The sequence below is a fragment of the Cebus imitator genome, unplaced genomic scaffold (genome assembly GCF_001604975.1).
Source record: "Cebus imitator isolate Cc_AM_T3 unplaced genomic scaffold, Cebus_imitator-1.0 Scaffold32, whole genome shotgun sequence".
Taxonomy (NCBI): Eukaryota; Metazoa; Chordata; class Mammalia; order Primates; family Cebidae; genus Cebus; species Cebus imitator.
In genome coordinates, this window is record NW_016107347.1 from 4,990,216 (window position 1) to 5,009,907 (window position 19,692).

Consider the following 19,692-nt stretch of genomic DNA (forward strand, 5'->3'; position numbering starts at 1 on the left):
TATCTTTTATAAAGTGGTGAGTTTGTATTACTATCTTATGGCTAGAGTTGTGAGGTAAAAGCTATTGAATCTTTGTGCAGGTACATATACATGTTTAGATATGTTTATGTGTATGTACATGTATTATATTATATGTCATGTCTAGCATGCTATATAATTGGCCTATAAGTAAATGAATACTCATAAATTAAGTCCAAATGCTTTTCAAGTTTACATGAATCTTTGGTAAATAAAATTGACTTTAAAATTATTGATAAAAATAGGTTGGAAATGGTGGCTCACATCTATAATCCCAACACTTTAGGAGGTCAAGACGGGAAAATCACTTGAATCAGGAGTTTAGACCAGCCTGGGCAATGTAGCAAGACCCAGTCTCTACAAAAAAGTAGAAAAGTTAGCCAGTTGTGGTGGCACATGCCTACAGTCCCAGCTATATGGGAGGCTGAACTGGAAGGATTACCTGAGCCTGGGGTGATCAAGGCTACAAGGGAGCTGTGATTGTGCCACTGCACTCCATACTGAGCAACAGTGAGACTCTTAAAAAAATTGATAAAAATAGAAATGTCTTCAGAATTGTCCGCATACATTTTTGTGTCAGTTTATTAAACAAATGGTTTTATATTTGTCCCTGTCTCTATATTAAGGTGTCAGGGTTTGTCACAAAGGTTGTGGGACTGTAAACACAGCCAAAAACAGGATAAACTTTGTGTGATTTTTTTTGTCAAATAAGACTAATTTAATATTCGTTCAATGAAAATAGCTGAGTCTTCTGAGTTAACAGCAAAAGGCATTTAACTTTAAGGTTCTTGCTTAAGTGTTCACCTGCTATTCAGACTTTTAAAATGATTAACTGGGAAGTAACTTTAAATAATTAGTTTTGTGTAATAACTAGGCTTTCAGAAGTAATGTAGATAAACTGTTAAAATGAAAAAAATTGAGTACATGTAAGTAAGATAAATGCTTACAAGTGGACTTTATGTGTAATTAAAAATTTTTAAATTATTTTGAATTAGATAACTGATCATTAAATATCTGGGTCACTTCTAATTAAGAAAAGGTTATGATGTAGAAAAACATGTTTCTAAAATTGTGGAATGGTTTCATCTATAAAATACTAATATCTATCAGACAGTTCAGGGTTTTCTGCTTCCTAAGTTTTCACTAAAATTTAAGGTTTCAAAGGATAAGTATTCTAGCTGACATATACTTCTATAAGTTGTGCTCTTATTGAAAAAAAAGGCTGTGCCATTTGGAGGGTATTTTAAAGTTATTTATTGAAGAGGGTTAAAAAATCAGTAAGTAGGGGAGAGAGATATGAAAAAAAGTTATGGCATATTTTTGGTAGGGAATGCTGTAAAGAAAAGAGAATACTTTTGTATGAAAAGCAATCATGTAGGGTAAATTTTTGTTCTAAAGTAAAATGACTGATTATTTAAGAAAGAGAGACATATAGGACAAATTAGAAACTCCAAGCATGTCATAGTCTAAGTTATGACAAGCTTTGTGAAGGAGCATTTATCAAAGGAATTTTTTGTGTGATTAAGTTAGCTATAATTTAAAAGACTTTATTTATAATAGTCTTTCTAAAGAATGAGTCCCAGAGACTAGCAAGATGGCCAAGTAGGAACAGCTCCAGTCTGCAGCTCCCAGCGAAATCAATGCAGAAGGGGGTTGATTTCTGCATTTCTTACTGAGGTACTCTGTTCATCTCACTGGGGCTGGTTAGGCAGTGGGGCAGCCCACAGAGGGCAAGCAAAAGTCGGTGGGGCATCATCTTACCCAGGTAGTGCAAGCAGCCGGGGGCCTCCCTCCCCCAGCCAGGGAAGTCATGAGGGACAGTGCTATCTGGCCCAGATACTATGATTTTCCCATGGTTTTTGCATCCACAGACCAGGAGACACCCTCTTGTGCCTACACCACCAGGGTCCTGAGTTTCAAGCACAAAACTGGGTGGCTATGTGGGCAGACACGGAGCTAGCTATAGATTTTATTTTTCATACCCCAGTGGTGCCTGGAGCCCTAATGAGACAGAACCGTTCACTCACCTGGACAGGGGGACTAAAGCCAGGGAGCCAAGTGGTCTCACTCAGTGGGTCCCACTCCTATTGAGCCCAGCAAGCTAAGAACCACTGGCTTGAAATTCTCATGGCCAACCTAGCAGTCTGAAGTCAACCTGGGTGATCAAGCATGGAGGTGGAAGGGGCACCCACCATCACTAAGGCTTCGGTAGGCAGTTTTCCTTTGACAGTGTTGAGGCTGTGAAATTCAGACTAGGCAGAACTCACCACAGTGTGGCAAAGTGGCTGTGGCCAGACTGACTCTCTAGATTCCTCCTCACTGGGCAGAGCATCTCTGAAAGGAAAGTAGCAGCCCCATCAGGGGCTTACAGATAAAACTCCCATCTCCCTGGTACAGAGCATCTGGGGGAAGAGGAGTTTCTGAGCACAGCTTCAGCGGACCTAAACATTTCTGCCTGCCAGCTCTGAACAGTGCAGCAGATGCTGACAAGGAGGATTCTCCCCAGCACAGTGCTTGAGCTCTGCTAAGGGACAGACTGCCTCCTCAAGTCTGTCCCTGACCCCTCTGCCTCCTAACTGGGAGAGATCTCCAAGGGTTGACAGACACCTCATACAGGAGAGCTCCAGCTGGCATCAGGCAGATGCCCCTATTGGATGAACCTTCCAGAGGAAGGAGCAGGCAGCAATGTTTGCTGTTCTTCACCCTCCACTGATGATACCCAGACAAACAGGGTCTGGGGTGGACCTCCAGCAAACTGCAGCAGACCTATAGAAGACGGGCCTAGTAGAAGAAAACCTAACAAACAAAAAGCAGCAACATCGACATCAACACTAACAAAACGGATCTCCACACAAATACCCCAACCAAAGGTCATCAGCCTCAAAGATTAATGGTAGATAAATCCATGGAGATGAGGAAAAACCAGCACAAAAACGTTGAAAATTCCTAAAACCAGAATTCCTCTTCTCTTCCAAATGATTACTACTCCTCTCCAGGATGGAGAATGAGTTTGATGAACTGACAGAAGTGGCTTCAGAAAGTGTGTAATAACAAAATCCTGTGAGCTAAAGGAACGTGTTCTAACCCAATGCAAGGAAGCTCAGAATCTTGATAAAAGGCTACAGAAACTGCTAACTAGAATAACCAGTTTAGAGAAGAATATAAATGACCTGATGGAGCTTAAAAACACAGCATGAGAACTTTGTGAAGCATACACAAGTATCAGGAGCTGAATCAATCAACAGAAGAAAGAATATCAGGGATTAAAGATCAACTTACTGAAATAAGGCTTGAAGACAACATTAGAGAAAAAAGAATGAAAAGGAATGAACAGCTGAGTGTGGTGGCTCACACCTGTAATCCAGCACACTGGGAGGCTGAGGATGGCAGATCACCTGAGGTTGGGAGTTCGAGACCATTCTGACAAATATGGAGAAACCCCATCTCTACTAAAAATACAAAATTAGCCAGGTGTGGTGGCACATGCCTGTAATTCTAGCTACTCAGGAGGCTGAGGCAGAAGAATTGTTTAAACCTAGGAGGCAGAGTTTGTGGTGAGCTGAGATCGCGCCACTGCACTCCAGCCTGGGCAACAAGAATGAAACTTCATCTCACAAAAAAAAAAGAAAGAAAGAAAGGAAAAAAGGCAAAAAAATGGAAGGAAGGAAGGGAGAGAGGGAGGGAGGGAGGGAAGGAGGAGAGAAAGAGAGAGGGAGAGAAAGAAAGAAAGAGAAAGAGAGAAAGAGAAAGAAGGAAGGAAGGAAGGAAGGAAGGAAGGAAGGAAGGAAGGTAGGAAGGAAAGAAGGAAGGAAGGAAAAGAAAAGAAAAGAAAAGAAAGGAAGCAAACAAAGCCTACAAGAAATATGGGACTATGTGAAAACACCAAACCTACAATTGATTGGGGTACCTGAAAGTGACAGGGAGAATAAAATCAAGTTGGAAAACACACTTTAGAATATTATCCAGGAGGACTTCCCCAACCTAGGAAGACAGGCCAATATGCTAATTCAGGAAATACAGAGAACACCACTAAGATACACCTTGAGAAGAGCAACCCCAAGACACATAATTGTCAGATAATCCAAGGTTGAAATGAAGGAAAAAATGTTAAGGGCTGCCAGAGAGAAAAGTCAGTTTACCTACAAAGGAAAGCCCATCAGACTAACAGCGGGTATCTCTGCAGAAACCCTACAAGCCAGAAGAGAGTGGGGGGTCAATAGTCAACATTCTTAAAGAAAATAATTTGTGGCCGGTTGCAGTGGCTCACACCTGTAATCCCAGAACTTTGGGAGGCCGAGGAGGCGGATCACCTGATGTCAGGAGTTCGAGACCAGCCTGACCAACATGGAGAAACCTTGTCTCTACTAAAAATACAAAATTAGCCAGGCGTGGTGGGACATGCCTGTAATCCCAGCACTCAGGAGACTGAGGCAAGAGAATCACTGGAACCCGGGAGGCAGAGGTTGCAGTGCACTGAGATCACACCATTGCACTCCAGCCTGGGCAAGAAGAGTGAAACTACAACCCAAAAAGAGAGAAAAAAAAGAATTTTCAACCCAGAATTTTATATACAGCCAAACTAAGCTTCACAAGCAAAGGAGAAATAAAATCCTTTACAGACAAGAAAATGCTGAGAGATCATGTCACCACCAGGTCTGCCTTACAACAGCTCCTGAAGGAAGCACTAAATATGGAAAGGAAAACCAAGTACCAGCCACTACAAAAACACACCAAAATATAAAGACCAACGATGCTATGAAGAAACTACATCAACTAATGTCAACTAATGTGCAAAATAACCAGCTAGCATCATAATGGCAGCACTAAATTCACACATAACAATATTAACCTTTAATGTAAATGGGCTAAATGTACCAATTAAAAGACATAGACTGGCAAATTGAATAGAGTCAAGACCCATTGGTGTGCTGTATTCAGGAGACCCATCTCATGTGCAAAGACACACATAGGCTCAAAATAAAGGAATGGAGGAATATTTACCAAGCAAATGGAAAGCAAAAAAAAAAAAGAGGGAAGTGAGGGTTGCAATCCTAGTCTCTGATAAAACAGACTTTAAACTATCAAAGATCAAAAAAGACAAAGAAGGGTATTACATAATGACAAAGGGATCAATGCAACAAGAAGAGCTAACTATCCTAAATATATACGCACCCAATACAGGAGCGCCCAGATTAATAAAAACAAGTTCCTACCTCCAAAGAGACTTAGACTCCCACACAATAATAGCGGGAGACTTTAACACTGCACTGTCAATATTAGACAGATAAACGAGACAGAAAATTAACAAAGATATTCAGGACTTGAACTCAGCTCTAGACCAAGTGGACCTAATAGACATCTACAGAACTCTCCACCCCAAAAACAATGGATATACATTCTTCCCAGCACCACACAGCACTTACTCTAAAATCTACCACATAATTGGAAGTATAACACTCCTCAGCAAATTCAAAATAATTGAAAATCATAACAAATAGACTCTCAGACCACAGTGCAATCAAATTAGAACTCAGGATTAATAAACTCACTCAATACCACATAACTACATGGCAACTGAACAACCTGCTCCTGAATGACTACTGGGTGAAAAATAAAATTAAGGCAGAAATAAGGAAGTTCTTTGAAATCAATGAGAATAAAGAGACAACATACCAGAATCTCTGGAACACAGCTAAAGCCATGTTAAGAGGGAAATTTACATCAGAAAGCAGGAAAGATCTAAAATCAATACCCTAACATCACAATTAAAAGAAGTAGAGAAGCAATAGCAAACAAAATAAAGAGCTAGCAGAAGACAAGAAATAACTAAGATCAGAGCAGAACTGAAGGAGATAGAGACACAAAAAAACCCTTCAAAAAAAAATCGATGAATCCAGCAGCTGTTTTTTTGAAAAGATTAACAAGATAGACAGCTAGCCAGACTAATAAAGAAGAAAATAGAGAAGAATCAAATAGACACAATAAAAATTGATAAAGGGGATATCACTACTGATCCCAGAGAAATGTAAATTACCATCAGAGAATACTATAAACACCACTATGCAACTAAACTAGAAAATCTAGAAGAAATGGATAAATATTCCTGGACACATACACCCTCCCAAGACTAAACCAGGAAGAAGTTGAATCCCTGAATAGACCAATAAAAAGTTCTGAAATTGAGGCAGTGATTAATAGCCTACCAATCAAAAAAAAGCCCAGGACCAGACAGAATTACAGCTGAATTCTACCAGAGGTACAAAGAGGAGCTGATACCATTCCTTCTGAAACTATTCCAAACAATAGAAAAAGAGGGACTCCTCCCTAACTCATTTTATTAGGCCAGCATCATCCTGATACCAAAACCTGGCAGGGACACAACATATCCCTGATAAACATTGATGTGATGATCCTCAATAAAATACTGGCAAACCAAATCCAGCAGCCCATCAAAAAGCTTATCCACCATAACTAAGTCAGCTTCATCCCTGAGATGCAAGGCTGGTTCAGCATATGTAAACTGATAAAGATAATCCATCACATAAACAGAACCAATGACAAAAACCACATGATTATCTCAATAGATGCAGAAAAGGCCTTTGACAAAATTCAACACTCCTTTATGCTAAAAATTTTCAATAAACCAGGTATTGATGGAACATATCTCAAAATAATAACAGCTATTTATGACAAATGCATAGCCAATATCATACTGAATGGGCAACAGCTGGAAGCATTTCTCTTGAAAACCAGCACAAGACAAGGATGCCCTCTCTCACCACTCCTTTTCAACATAATATTGGAAGTTCTGGCCAGGGCAATCAGGCAAAAGAAAGAAATAAAGGGTATTCAAATAGGAAGAGAGGAAGTCAAATTGTCTCTGTCTGCAGAAGACATGACGGCCTATTTAGAAAACCCCATCGTGTCAGCCCAAAAACTCCTTAAGCTGATAAGCAACTTCAGCAAAGTCTCAGGATACAAAATCAGTGTGCGAAAATCACAAGCATTCCTATACACCAATAATAGACAAGCAGAGAGCCAAATCATGAGTGAACTTCCATTCACAATTGCTACAAAGAGAATAAAATGCCTAGAAATACAACTTTCGAGGGACATAAAGGACCTCTTCAAGGAGAACTACAAACCACTGCTCAAGGAAATAAGACAGCACACAAACAAACGGAAAAATATTCCATGCTCATAGATAGGAAGAATCAATATCATGAAAATGGCCATACTGCCCAAAGTAATTTATAGATTCAATGATATACTCATCAAGGTACCATTGACTGTCTTTGCAGAACTAGAAAAAACTACTTTAGATTTCATATGGAGCCAAAAGAGAGCCCATATAGCCAAGACAATCCTAAGCAAAAAGAACAAAGCTGGAGGCATCATGTTACCTGACTTCAAACTATATCACAAGGCTATACTAACCGAAACAGCATGGTACTGATACCAAAACAGATATATAAACAAATGAAACAAACAGAGACCTCAGAAATAACACCAGACATCTACACTCATCTGATCTTTGACAAGTCTAACAAAAACATGCAATGGGGAAAGAATTTATTTAATAAATGGTGTTGGGAAAACTGGCTAGCCACATGCAGTAAACTGAAACTGGATCCCTTCCTTACACCTTATACAAAAAAATTAACTCAAGATGGATTAAAGACTTAAATATAAAATCCAAAACCATAAAAACCCTAGAAGGAAATCTAGGCAGTATCATTCAGGACATAGGCATGGGCAAAGACTTCATGACTAAAACACCAAAAGCAATTTCAACCAAAGCCAAATTTGACGAATGGTATCTAATTAAACTAAAGATCTTCTGCTCAACAAAAGAAACTATCATCAGAGTGAAAAGGCAACTTACAGAATGGGAGAAAATTTTTGCAATCTGTCCATCTATCCAGAATCTACAAGGAACTTAAACAGATTTGCAAGAAAAAAACCCCAACAAATCCATCAAAAAGTGGGTGAAGAATATTAACAGACACTTCTCAAAAGAAGGTATTTATGCATCCAACAAACATGAAAAAAAAAAGCTCATCATCACTGGTCATTAGAGAAATGTAAATCAAAACCACAATGAGATACCATCTCATGCCAGTTAGAATGCCAATAATTAAAAAGGAAACAAAAGATGCTTGTAAGGATGTGGAGAAATAGGAATGCTTTTACACTGCTGGTGGGAGTGTAAATTAGTTCAACCATTGTGGAAGACAGTGTGGCCGTTCCTCAATGATCTAGAACCAGAAATGCCATTTGACCCAGCAATCCCATTACTGGGCATATACCCAAAGGATTATAAATCATTCTACTACAAAGACACATGCACACATATGTTTATTGAAGCACTATTTGCAATAGCAAAGACTTGAAACCAACACAAATCCCTATCAATGATAGGCTGGGTAAAGAAAATGTAGTACATATATATATCGTGGAATACTATGCAGCCACAAAAGAGAATGAGTTCATGTCCTTTGCTGGGACATGGATGAAGCTGGAAGCCATCATCCTCAGCAAACTAATACAGGAACAGAAAACGAAACACATCATGTTCTCACTCATAAGTGAAAGTTGAGCAATAAGAACACATGGACACAGGGAGGGGAATGTCACACAATGGGGCCTCTCAGGGTGGAGGGCAAGGGAAGGGAGAGCATTAGGACAAATATCTAATAATTGTGGGATTTAAAACCTAGATGAGGGGTTGTTAGGTGCAGCAAACCACCATGGCACATGTATACCTATGTAACAAACCTGTGCATTCTGCACACATATTCCAGAACTTAAAGTAAAATAAAAATAAATTAAAAATAAAAATAAAGAATGATTCCCTAGGTTTAAACAATGTCTTCCTAAGGTATTGGTTTACTCTTAATAAAATTAAAGGGAATTTTGCTTTTTAATTTTATGACCTATCTCTTTACAAAACTTCTCAGATTCCTATCTTAGAGTTCAATTTCTGTTATGTCTGGTTGTTTTCAGCTTTTTCCACCCTTTGAAAAGGCCAGAGATTAAACTCTCTCCTTCAACTTTTTCCATCACCTCCTCTAAGTTTTTTTTTCCCTCTGATTCTAACTGTTGGGGCCTGATGCTGAAATGTTTTATCTTAGAAGTCTATAAAAGCAGTGTTTTCCTCCAATGTAGCTTGATTCTGTACTCTTGGCTTTTCTTAATATGTATGATTTTCATTTTAATCAGGAAACTTCTCATGCAATTGCTCAGAGTGATGTATTCCCTTGCTATACTCATAATCATGAATACACTCTTCTTATGGCTGATTAAATTCAAGCACCTTTTTTTAATCAAGTCTGACTTTCAATTATCTACATAGTCTTCCCATAATGAGAAGCAGTCACACAGCAGAAGGGTTTTTTTTTTTTTTGCCTATGTAGTAACTTGCTTAAGAAACAAGATTTTTATGTTTTATCAAGATAATTCCCATACTATCTTTAATGGGTTTTTAATTGCCTATAAAAACTGAGATTTTAAAGGGTTCAGGTTTTTATGTCCATGTAATCTCCTGTATTGCCTTTAAAGTCTTTAATTATTAGTTTGGTTAAATGAGTAAATATTATTTTTAGAATAATTATTATTTTGTTTTGAGCCTTTTAAAATCTTTGACAAATGTTCTCAAAATCAAAATCCTAAATTAAGTCTCTGACTTAATGCTGAGGTTTATCAAAGCTATAAAAATTATCACCACAAAGTTGTAAAATCTTTTTACAGCTTCCAGTCAGGTCATGGACTCCAGTATCACACCTCCAGCTCTTTGAAAAGGTTCTTATGAGGTGATATTAACTAATCCTTGTGCTTTTAAGTTACAGGGCTTTACACATATCTCATCCAAAGAAGGCACCAACTCCTGCCAGTATCTGACACTAAACTGCAGTTAACCAAAGCCTCATCTTTAGACTCAGGCAAAGGTGACGAAGTAAACTGCTTTCATGAGACCCAGGGACAGTCTTGTGTTCAAAAACATTAAAATTCATTTAACAATTTTGCCTCTATCTGAATTAATATAATTTATTCAGTGCCTTGATACTAAATAATTTAAATGTTTAGCTACCTATGAACTTCCTTTCCTGTCATTCTCAAAACTAGGCAGGGTTTATGACCTTTGTGTTTAAAATGTGAATTCTTTCTGTTTTGTTTTACCTACAGAATTTGAAACTGTTCAATCCCTCCAGGCCAAAAGACTAAAACATAATATTGTGAGGGCCAGTATTGAGGGCTAAAATTAGTTCAGACCCTACAAAACAAGGATGGCATACAGATGCCAAAACAGCTAAACAAAATGCTTGCGTTTTGTATAGCTAATTGCAACAAGCCAAGATTACAGCAGCTCAATGCACAGAATTTATGGATAAGACAATTTTGTAACCTTGCCTTTGGCTTTCGGTTTTTGGCACTTAACATTGCATAAATGGGGTTTTAATGCTAATGAATGCCTGCCCACCCTCTTCCACATCTGGCCTACAACGTTTAATTGACTATAAGTCTGTTAACCATAGCAGGGTCATGATGGACTCAGGGCAGGTGGCACATCACCCTGGCATTGATATGGGACAAAATAAAAGTTTGGACATTGATACTGTCTCTGGGATACCTTTACAAAAAAAAAAAAAAAACGGAATGCTGTTTTGAAGGCATGAGCCTAGCCATGCCCCATCTGCGAGCATCTGATTAGTAAAACTGCTTTCCTGTCACCACACCTCGCTTCTCATGTTTTTGGCCTCTAAACAGCAAGCAGCCAGATGTGAGCCAGTTGCAATAGCTGCATTATTTACAACAGCAAAAGGTGGAAGCAACCCAATGGATGAATGGATAAACAAAATGTGGTATATACAATACAATGGAGTATTATTCAGCCTTAAAAAGGAAGGAAAATCTAGTATATGCTACTATATGGATGAAACTTGTGGACAATATGCTAAGTGAAATAAGGCAGTTACATAAATACAAATGCTGTATGATTTCACTCATGTCAGGTACTCAGAATAGTCAAATCTATAGAGACAGAAAGTAGCATGGTGGCTGCCAGGGGATGGGGATAAGAAAGAATGAGGAGTTACTGTTTAATAGTGCAGAACTTCAGTTTTGCAAGATGAAAGAGTTCTAGAGATGGACGCTGATGGTGGCTGTATAACAATGTGAATGTACTTGCTATTAATATTACTGAACTGTATGCTTAAAAATGGCTGAGATATTAAATTTTATGTGTATTTTATCACAATTTTTAAAAAATTAAATGAAAATAGGCCGGGTGCAGTGGATCACGCCTACATTCCCAGCACTTTCGGAGGCCGAGGCAGACAGATCACTTGAGGTCAGGAGTTCCATACCAGCCTGACCAACATGGTGAAAGCCTGTCTTTACTAAAAATAACAAAAATTAGACGCATGTAATGGCACATGCCTGTAGTCCCAGGTTCTTGGGAGGCTAATGCAGAGGGATCGCTTGAACCCGGGAGGCGGGGGTTTCAGTGAACCGAGATCGCGCCACTGCACTCCAGCCTGGGCGACAAGAGCAAAATTCCGTCTCAAAAAACAAAAATTTAAAAAGTTTTTAATTAAAAATTAAATCAAAATTAAAAACTATGAGTAACAACCCACATCAATGAACACCAGTAGGGAAAGGAGAACTTCCTACTGCCCAGTTAATCATGGCTGTGGGAACTGGAACCAAGAGCGTGGCAAGGGCAGGTCTGGGGCTCCACGCTGGGCGGGACCGCACAGAAGCCACAGGTTACAGCGGGTGAACCCGCAAACTAGACTGCTATTGCGCAGGCGCTTATTGCGCCTGCCAAGACACCTTTCAAACGTGCCCGGAAGTGACGCTTGTAATGCTGAGACAGACTCCCAGAAGATCTCAGCAAGTCGCGTAGCTGAGCCCGGCAGGTTCTGTGGGGTCGTGCTGCTGCTATGAGCTGCACCATCGAGAAGATCCTGACAGATGCCAAGACGCTGCTGGAGAGGCTGCGGGAGCACGATGCGGCCGCTGAGTCACTGGTGGATCAGTCGGCGGCGCTGCACCGGCGGGTAGCCTCTATGCGGGAGGCGGGGACAGCGCTTCCGGATCAGGTCAGGCAGAGGGTAGGAGTCCAGTGCTCTCGGATTCTGGGCACTGAAGGGTGGAGAGCGAGGTAAAGTGGGAACTCGGCCTGGAATTTATTCCGGGTCTCAGAGGGCAGCGGTGAGACATTTTTCCTGGGTCGGGGCTGAGAAACCTGCCCTGGAGCCCTGATTTCTGCCTCTTCAGTTGCATCTGCCGCTGTTCTCTACTTAGTCTGTCTCTGTTTGTCCAGTATCAAGAGGATGCATCCGATATGAAGGACATGTCCAAATACAAACCTCACATTCTGCTGTCCCAAGAGAACACACAGATTAGAGACTTGCAGCAGGAAAACAGAGGTTAGTCAGGCCTTTTCTTTCATATCTGATAATAGTTTGAAAGTTATTGCAGAATTGCCCTAACCGTTCACAAAAGTGTACATGTATTTCCAGGTCAGTACTTTTAGTAGGCGAGTCCTCCTGTGCTGGCCCGGTAACAGTAAAGTTTTTTAGATTACCCTTTTCAAGATCATCTGACTGATTTTGTAGCAGCTTACCAAAGAGGTGCTGAATAGAGTTGAATTATTGCAAACTTTAATGTTTAAATATTAATGAAAATAAACACTGAAGGTAAGATTTAAGGTTTCGTTTATGTTCTTGTTTATGCAAGGTGAAGCAGCAGAATGTTATTTTAAGGGTATATATTCTTAGGCTTGATTAGTATATTATTAATCATTGTAGTATTAATAGTTGTTTACCAGCGGGGTTTCACTGGTATCATTCTACTGTATTCTCCTATCTTCATTTTTAGCTATTCATCACAATGCAATTAAGAAATACACTCAGAGAGGCTAAATGATTTACTTCTGAGTATTAACCAAGCAAATTACAGAACTGAACTCAAACTTATGTCTTCTGATGACATATCCTTTGTTGTTTCTGCTTCTCTGCCTAGAAAGTTATCTTTCACGTAGACTTTAACTGTTCAGTTTTGTGGACTTAAACACTGATTTACAACTTTGGATTCATATTATCTCTATAGTGTTACAAAATTCCAACTGTTAACTTTGGATATGGGAGCTCTCTCTCAGACATCACTGCCAAGTTATTTTGTTTTTGATAGAGCTGTGGGTTTCCTTGGAGGAACACCAGGATGCTTTGGAACTCATCATGAGCAAGTACCGGAAACAGATGTTACAGTTAATGGTTGTTAAAAAAGCTGTGGATGCTGAACCAGTCCTGAAAGCTCACCAGTCTCACTCTGCAGTAAGAAACTTTGAGTAAATTTGAAATGAACTGAATTGAAATCTTGAGATTGTTTTCATTGTGTGCTTGTTTTTCTTTTGTTTTTTGAGATAGGGTCTGGCTCTGTTGACCAGGCTGAGGTGTAGTGGCACGATCTCAGCTCACTGCAACCTCTGCCTCCTGGGCTCTAGCCATCCTCTCATCTCTGCTTCCTGAGCAGCTGGGACTACAAGTGTGCACCACCATGCCCTGTTAATTTTTGTGTGTGTGGTGTTTTGTTTTTTTGGTAGAGATGAGGTTTCGCTGTGTGGCACAGGCTGGTTTGAAACTCCTGTGCTCAAGCAATCCATCTATGTTGGCCTTCCAAAGTACTGGGATTACAGGCATGAACCACTGTAACTGGCCATGTGTGCTTGTTTTTGAAGAAAAGTAAGCTTGTTTTCCTTTCATGTTTATCACGTTTGTTTATTTTGCCATGGTTTTGTAAAGATATGAATAGAAAAAAGATATGAATAGAAAGGAGGAGGATAGGGGCTGCTCAGGTCCTTTTATTTGAGTAGGACTAAGGTACCCCCTCCCTTACCAAGATATCTTTTGAAGATGTTCATTAATTCTTAGCTCTCCCACCAAACAATGCCAGTTAGTGTTGAGGATGCCCAGTAAACACTTGGTTGCTTATTACTTATACATCTCACTTAAGCTCCTTCGTTGTAAGGAGCATGAATTCATATTTTATTCCTACCATAGTACCTGACATATAGCAGGCGGTCAGTAAACATTTTTTTAAACTGAACTACATAGCATTATACTATGTTGTTAGGGAAGAGAAGCATGCTTTTTTTAAAAAAAAAAAAAACAAGCATGGCATAGTTTCTATACTTTGGTTGCTTATGACCTAATTTGAGAGACTCAGCAATTGTTCTTATGTTTGTAGGTGCTTCGTAGTTGTCATTGTACATTCATGTGTACTGTATCATTTAATTCTAGATGTGTAGATTGGAGCCTACTATTTGCTACTGTGAGATGTAGTGAAAGATAAGCTTCATCTTAAATTCCATTGAATGCATTTTACTGACTTAAAAGTTTTAGGAAAAAGAGATATTTTATAAATATTTGAATGGCTTTCATCTGGAAAAGAAAAGTAGATTTTATTTTTTCTCATATGGAGGAAAAAACTTGAACCTTGAAAGAGACAGAGTTTACTCTTAGATAAACTTTCTAAGTGATATGTCCAAAGATGAAATGTAGTAAGCTTCCTGCCAATGAACATATTCAAATTTAAGTTAAACAGCCACTTAGAGATAGTATCCAACATCCAATGGGTAGTTAAACTACAATTGATTTTTCGGAAAAAAAAAAAATTATCTGTTAATACCACAAGGTCATTTGACTATGGCTTTATATCTGAGGACTAAAACTGTAGTGAAACTCCACTGTAACTTTTGTAGCATAGATTAAATGAACTTTTAAAAATCATAACGCACACACTCTTATGTTCTTTATTTCTATAGAACAGATGATTTTTTCACCTTTGTTTCCTTAATATCTTCACAGGAAATTGAGAGTCAGATTGACAGAATCTGTGAAATGGGAGAGGTGATGAGGAAAGCAGTTCAGGTAGATGATGACCAGTTTTGTAAGATTCAGGAAAAATTAGCCCAATTAGAGGTAAGATTGTTGTCATTTTTGGTTCACAGTATTTCAGAGTTTTCAGAGTCTGGAAGATACACCCTCACTGTCCTATCACTGTAATATATTGATGTTTTCTATGTGTTTATGATTTAAAATTAAAACTCCTCCTTCATACCCTATGAAGAAAGGAAATATAGTAAACAGCAATCAATGGAAATACCAACTATGTATTGGCAAGAAGTTGAGCTATCATAATGCGAAGGTAGTGGGAGTGGAGGGGAGAGCTTATTTGTGACATAAAATCCTTCATCTGCCGTAATAAGAAGGGAAGTAGATAATACCTAACTAAAATTGATGATCAGGAAATAGTAGTATAAGTGTATTATTTAGAATTATGAATTAAATACCAAAAGAAATAGATAAAACTAAAAGTGGTTGCATTTGGGATACAAAGCCAAAGAACTGCTTGTATAAGCCTTATAGTCTTGATTTCTTAAAAGCTATGTTTATATCATATTTTGATTAGAAAAGGAATATGTTACAAAAAAGGGTTTGGGGTATAGTGTGCCCATAAAATTGTTAAGGAAAAACATTCCAACTTTGGGAGGTTAAGGTGAGTGAATTACTTGAGCCCAAGAGTTGAAGAGCAGCCTGGATAACATGGTGGGAGCCTGTCTTTACAAAAAAAATACAGAAAATTAGCCAGGTGTGGTAGTGTACTCCTGTAATCCCAGGTACTTGGGGGACTGAGGTGCGAGGATCACATGAACCCGGGAAGTCGAGGCTTCAGTGAGCCATGATCACATGTGCCACTGCACTCCAACCTGAGCGACAGAGTGAGACCATGTCTCAAAAATTTAAAAGAAAAAAAAAGCGAAGCATTTCAGTTATTGGTTTGATTGCTGCATATGACAAGGTGCTGTCCTGGGCCTTTTGAGAAATACCAGAGAGAAAAAACAGGTACCTGCCCAGAGTCTAGTGGAGGGAATAACCCTAGTACTTACGTGATATGAAATAGTATATTAAGTGCTAGGAGACAGATACAAATACTGAAGGAAGCACTTCATGGGGTAAATTTATCATCAACCACAGGCTCTAATCTCTAAGTTACTCTAGCTGTGACTTCCGCACATCTTGGTGAAGCTAAAAATGCTTTGGTTTACCAGAATTTTCTGCAGAGAATAAGGATGAAGAGTGCAAGTTACCTTGTCTAGAAATCAAAGGTAGTGACAGGTCCCAAGTAGGAATTAGGAGCCAGTGAAATGATAGAATGACCTTCTATTTATCCCCAATTCACCTCACTTATGGAAATAGCCCTAAGGAAATGTGGGACAAGTTCTACTTTAATACTTCATGTAGAAAAAATATGACCACCAGATTCAGACCCCAGCAGTATCACATCCAAGTTGTCTGAATTTGGACAACTTTTTGGAATTTTGTGAGCCAGAGTATCCTCATCTTAAATAGAATATGGATGTAGGCAATGATACTCTACCCTACAGGTTATTGTGAGATAACATACACAGTGCACACATGTACCCAGCTACATGCTTAATAAGTAGTTTCTTTCCCCCTTTTCTTCCATTTCTCTAAAACTGTAAGATATCCAGGAGTGGAGACTAATCAGAGTGAAATGACTATTAGGAATTTTTTAAATAAAACAAATAATAGTAAAACTGTGGGAACCATGAAGAATATAACAGTGAATTCCTCAGGTGGAGAGAGACCTTGTTTTTTGTTTCTCCTTTGTAAGCCTCACACTTGGTATATAGAAATTACTCAGTAAATTACTACTACAAAAGAGTATCATTGCCTACATTCTACATGTAAATGTTTGTTAAATGAATAAATAGTATTTAAGGAAATTCTCAATTAGTGGACTTTTTGTTTCCTTAAAATTTTTAAAATTAAAATAATGTTTTCTGCTCCTGGCCCAAAATAATGTGTTTTTATAACAGTTTGACAGTAAAAAATATCAGAAATAAACATGCCTTTTTTCTTCCAGCTTGAAAATAAGGAACTTCGAGAATTATTGTCCATCAGCAGTGAGTCTCTTCAAGCCAGAAAGGAAAACTCAATGGACACTGCTTCACAAGCCATCAAATAACTGAACTCTGAATGATGGCTGGAGATTGTCTATCAAGGAAGGAAGTTATTATCTTCCCATTCAAGTACTGTTCATTAAGTGTCTTGCCTCAGATTTGATTTAATCTTGATTAAAGTTATCAGGTGGCAATTTAGAATTTCCAGTCAATACTGCTGTCCACAAAAACGGTTCTCAGATGTATTAATGTGGATACATGCTGAATTGCACTATTCCTTTCTCAAAGAGACTACTTTTAATTTTTATTTCTGGGACCTTGATTTATATAAACTGTGTTTTCAGTTCATTGTTATTTTTCACATCTCTGAAACTTTGAGCATTTTTTTATAAGCCAGCAATTTTATTAGATATAGCATTGTAAAATACACTTCTAGGAAATTTTAGGAGAGATTTAACTTTTTAAATTTATTTGGCATAAACCTTATCTTTTTTTCATTTGACATAAATAATACAATTCCACAGAACTAAATCAGCAGATTCTCTGATTTGTAATGTCATTCGCCTGTGAAGTTTTAAGTCTCTCTGGTGCTAAGAATTGGCACTTTATGGCCTGGTGCCTTTCCTTTTAATTTGAGAGAACCTACTGCTAGTCCCAGGAAACATACTTGGAAATAAGTCAGCTATTTTTTCCCCAGTGATAGTATAGTTGTCATATATTGTTCAAAGTTCATATTGTTCAAAGCTGAGGAACTTGTCTTGTGTATGTGCATGCACACATATATGTGCACTTACTTCAGATACTAAAAGTAGCTTTTATTAAATATAATCAGCCAAAAACACAAGAAAATAAAAAAACCCAAATATAATGAGTCAATTTTTCTTGTCTTTTTTTTTTTTTTTGAGACAGAGTCTCACTCTGTTGCCAGACTGGAGTGCAGTGACACGATCTTGGCTCACTGCAACCTCCAACTCCCTGGTTCAAGTGATTCTCCTGCCTCAGCCTTCCAAATAGCTGGGATTACAGGCACATGCCACCACACCCAGCTAAGTTTTGTGTTTTTAGTAGAGACAGCGTTTCAATATTTTGGCCAAGATGGTATCGATCTCCTGACGTCATGATCCGCTCGCTTCAGCCTCTGAGTCAATTTTTCAATGTTATCCTACTAGTTCTACATTTTATTTTAACTTTTATATAATTTCCATTTTATAGTTAAGAACTATCACTTGGATTGGATGCCTTTCATTCCTAGCATTAATAGTTGACTTTCTTTTTAGGTCTATTTTTTACATAAAAGTAGCTTTTTTTCTTTTTAAAGCTATATAAAAAGGTAAGGAAGCAGTTTTATTACCTAACGAGAATTATTACACTCATAATGCTATGTAGGCAACATTGAGATGCAAATGCCCAGTGGTCAGCTGGATTCACTCATCAAATCATTCCCGGTTCAGTTTACTCACATTTCATATTTATAAATTTCTTCATGTTATACTATTGTATTTAGATTTGCCCAGAATTAGTTGAAATAATGCTAAACCTGTATTTTCCAATAACATTAAGCACCATAATGCATGGGAAAGACACGGTATTAAAAAGAGTTGTTAGTGCTTTATGTGATGTAATATTTCTTTCGTACTGCTATAAAGAACTAACTCCAGTTAAAACAACAGAATCTTTCAAAGATGTCCTAAAGCATCTGATCCCAGTAATACTAATGGATGTCACCTAGAGCATTGGATGTTAATGAATAGTTATATGTCATTTAAGAATTCTTCAAATTTCTGTTCTATATCCTGCATAGCATTTGACAAAAAAAAAACCTCCAACTGTGAGTGTTTTTTAATTTCATTTCCCAAGAGTAAGTAAATAGCCCAGCCATCTGCCTTGCAGTATATCTTAAGTGACCCCATAAGTCCATCCAAGAGACAGGTACTCTATGCCATTTAGCAGCCATGGCCAAACCTACCATGGCTAGATTTCAGTGAAAATGATAAAATAATCAAATTAAGGTATAATATGATGTCCCTTTGTCTGCTTTATGTTCCTTTAGAGCTGTTTATAAAGTTCTTTATATCTCAAGTATCAGGATAAATCTGCATATTAACTTTTCCCCCTGGGAAATCAAAAGCCTGTGGTACACGTCTAAGAAGCTTTTAATGCCCTGCATAATATAAATTCTGGCTGGTATTAATGCTATGAAGATAATGTGTAGTTAGCAAATTGAGTAGGGGAGAAATGTTCTTCCTTTTAAATGGATTTTAAAGTTTCTCCTTCAGTGGGTGAAGAACTTGCCTGGTTAAAATCTTAGTTCAAAATTATCTTTTCTAACAAAACTGCACTTTTAGAAGATTAGCTAATTTTACTCACTAATAAGTTAAATTAGGAAATGCAGAGGGTTTTTTTAACATATATAAAAACCTTGTCAAGTAGTCATCACAAGAGTCTACATATTTTGTAATTAACACAGTATATTCAGTAGTGTAACTCTACAAATAGTACTTTATATTGGTGTAGTATTATATCAATATCTATAATTCTTATATTAACACCTTATGCATAATTTGATTCAAACATTGAAGGTTTATTTTAGTATTCTTCAAAATTTGGTTCCCTGACCTACTGAAATAGAAATTTGGGGATGGAGTTCAAGAATTTGTATTCTAATAATCATCCCAGATAAT

The 19,692-nt window shown here is 38.0% G+C and overlaps 1 protein-coding gene and 1 long non-coding RNA gene across 3 annotated transcripts in view; one reads left to right on the forward strand and one right to left on the reverse strand.

Moving 5' to 3' along the window:
* Positions 1 to 8,426, reverse strand: part of LOC108301093 — a 19,844-nt gene extending 11,418 nt beyond the window's left edge. The window contains exons 1-2 of the long non-coding RNA XR_001823732.1: positions 8,415 to 8,426; positions 1,497 to 1,499 (exon numbers count right to left, since the gene is read on the reverse strand). This is a non-coding gene — a long non-coding RNA (uncharacterized LOC108301093). The remainder of the gene's footprint in view (positions 1 to 1,496; positions 1,500 to 8,414) is intronic.
* Positions 8,427 to 11,873: 3,447 nt separating this feature from the next.
* Positions 11,874 to 17,854, forward strand: SIKE1 (suppressor of IKBKE 1). 2 transcript variants are annotated; one of them, XM_017524221.2, is made up of 5 exons: positions 11,874 to 12,122; positions 12,347 to 12,452; positions 13,216 to 13,358; positions 14,892 to 15,005; positions 16,975 to 17,854. In XM_017524221.2, exons 1-5 carry the CDS (start codon positions 11,964 to 11,966, stop codon positions 17,074 to 17,076), a joined length of 624 nt encoding a protein of 207 aa, XP_017379710.1. In that variant the 5' UTR covers positions 11,874 to 11,963; the 3' UTR covers positions 17,077 to 17,854. The 2 variants fall into 2 exon arrangements, with proteins under 2 accessions (XP_017379710.1, XP_017379709.1); XM_017524220.2 differs by having other exon boundaries at positions 11,874 to 12,134; positions 16,975 to 17,542.
* The last annotated feature ends 1,838 nt before the right edge of the window (positions 17,855 to 19,692 follow it).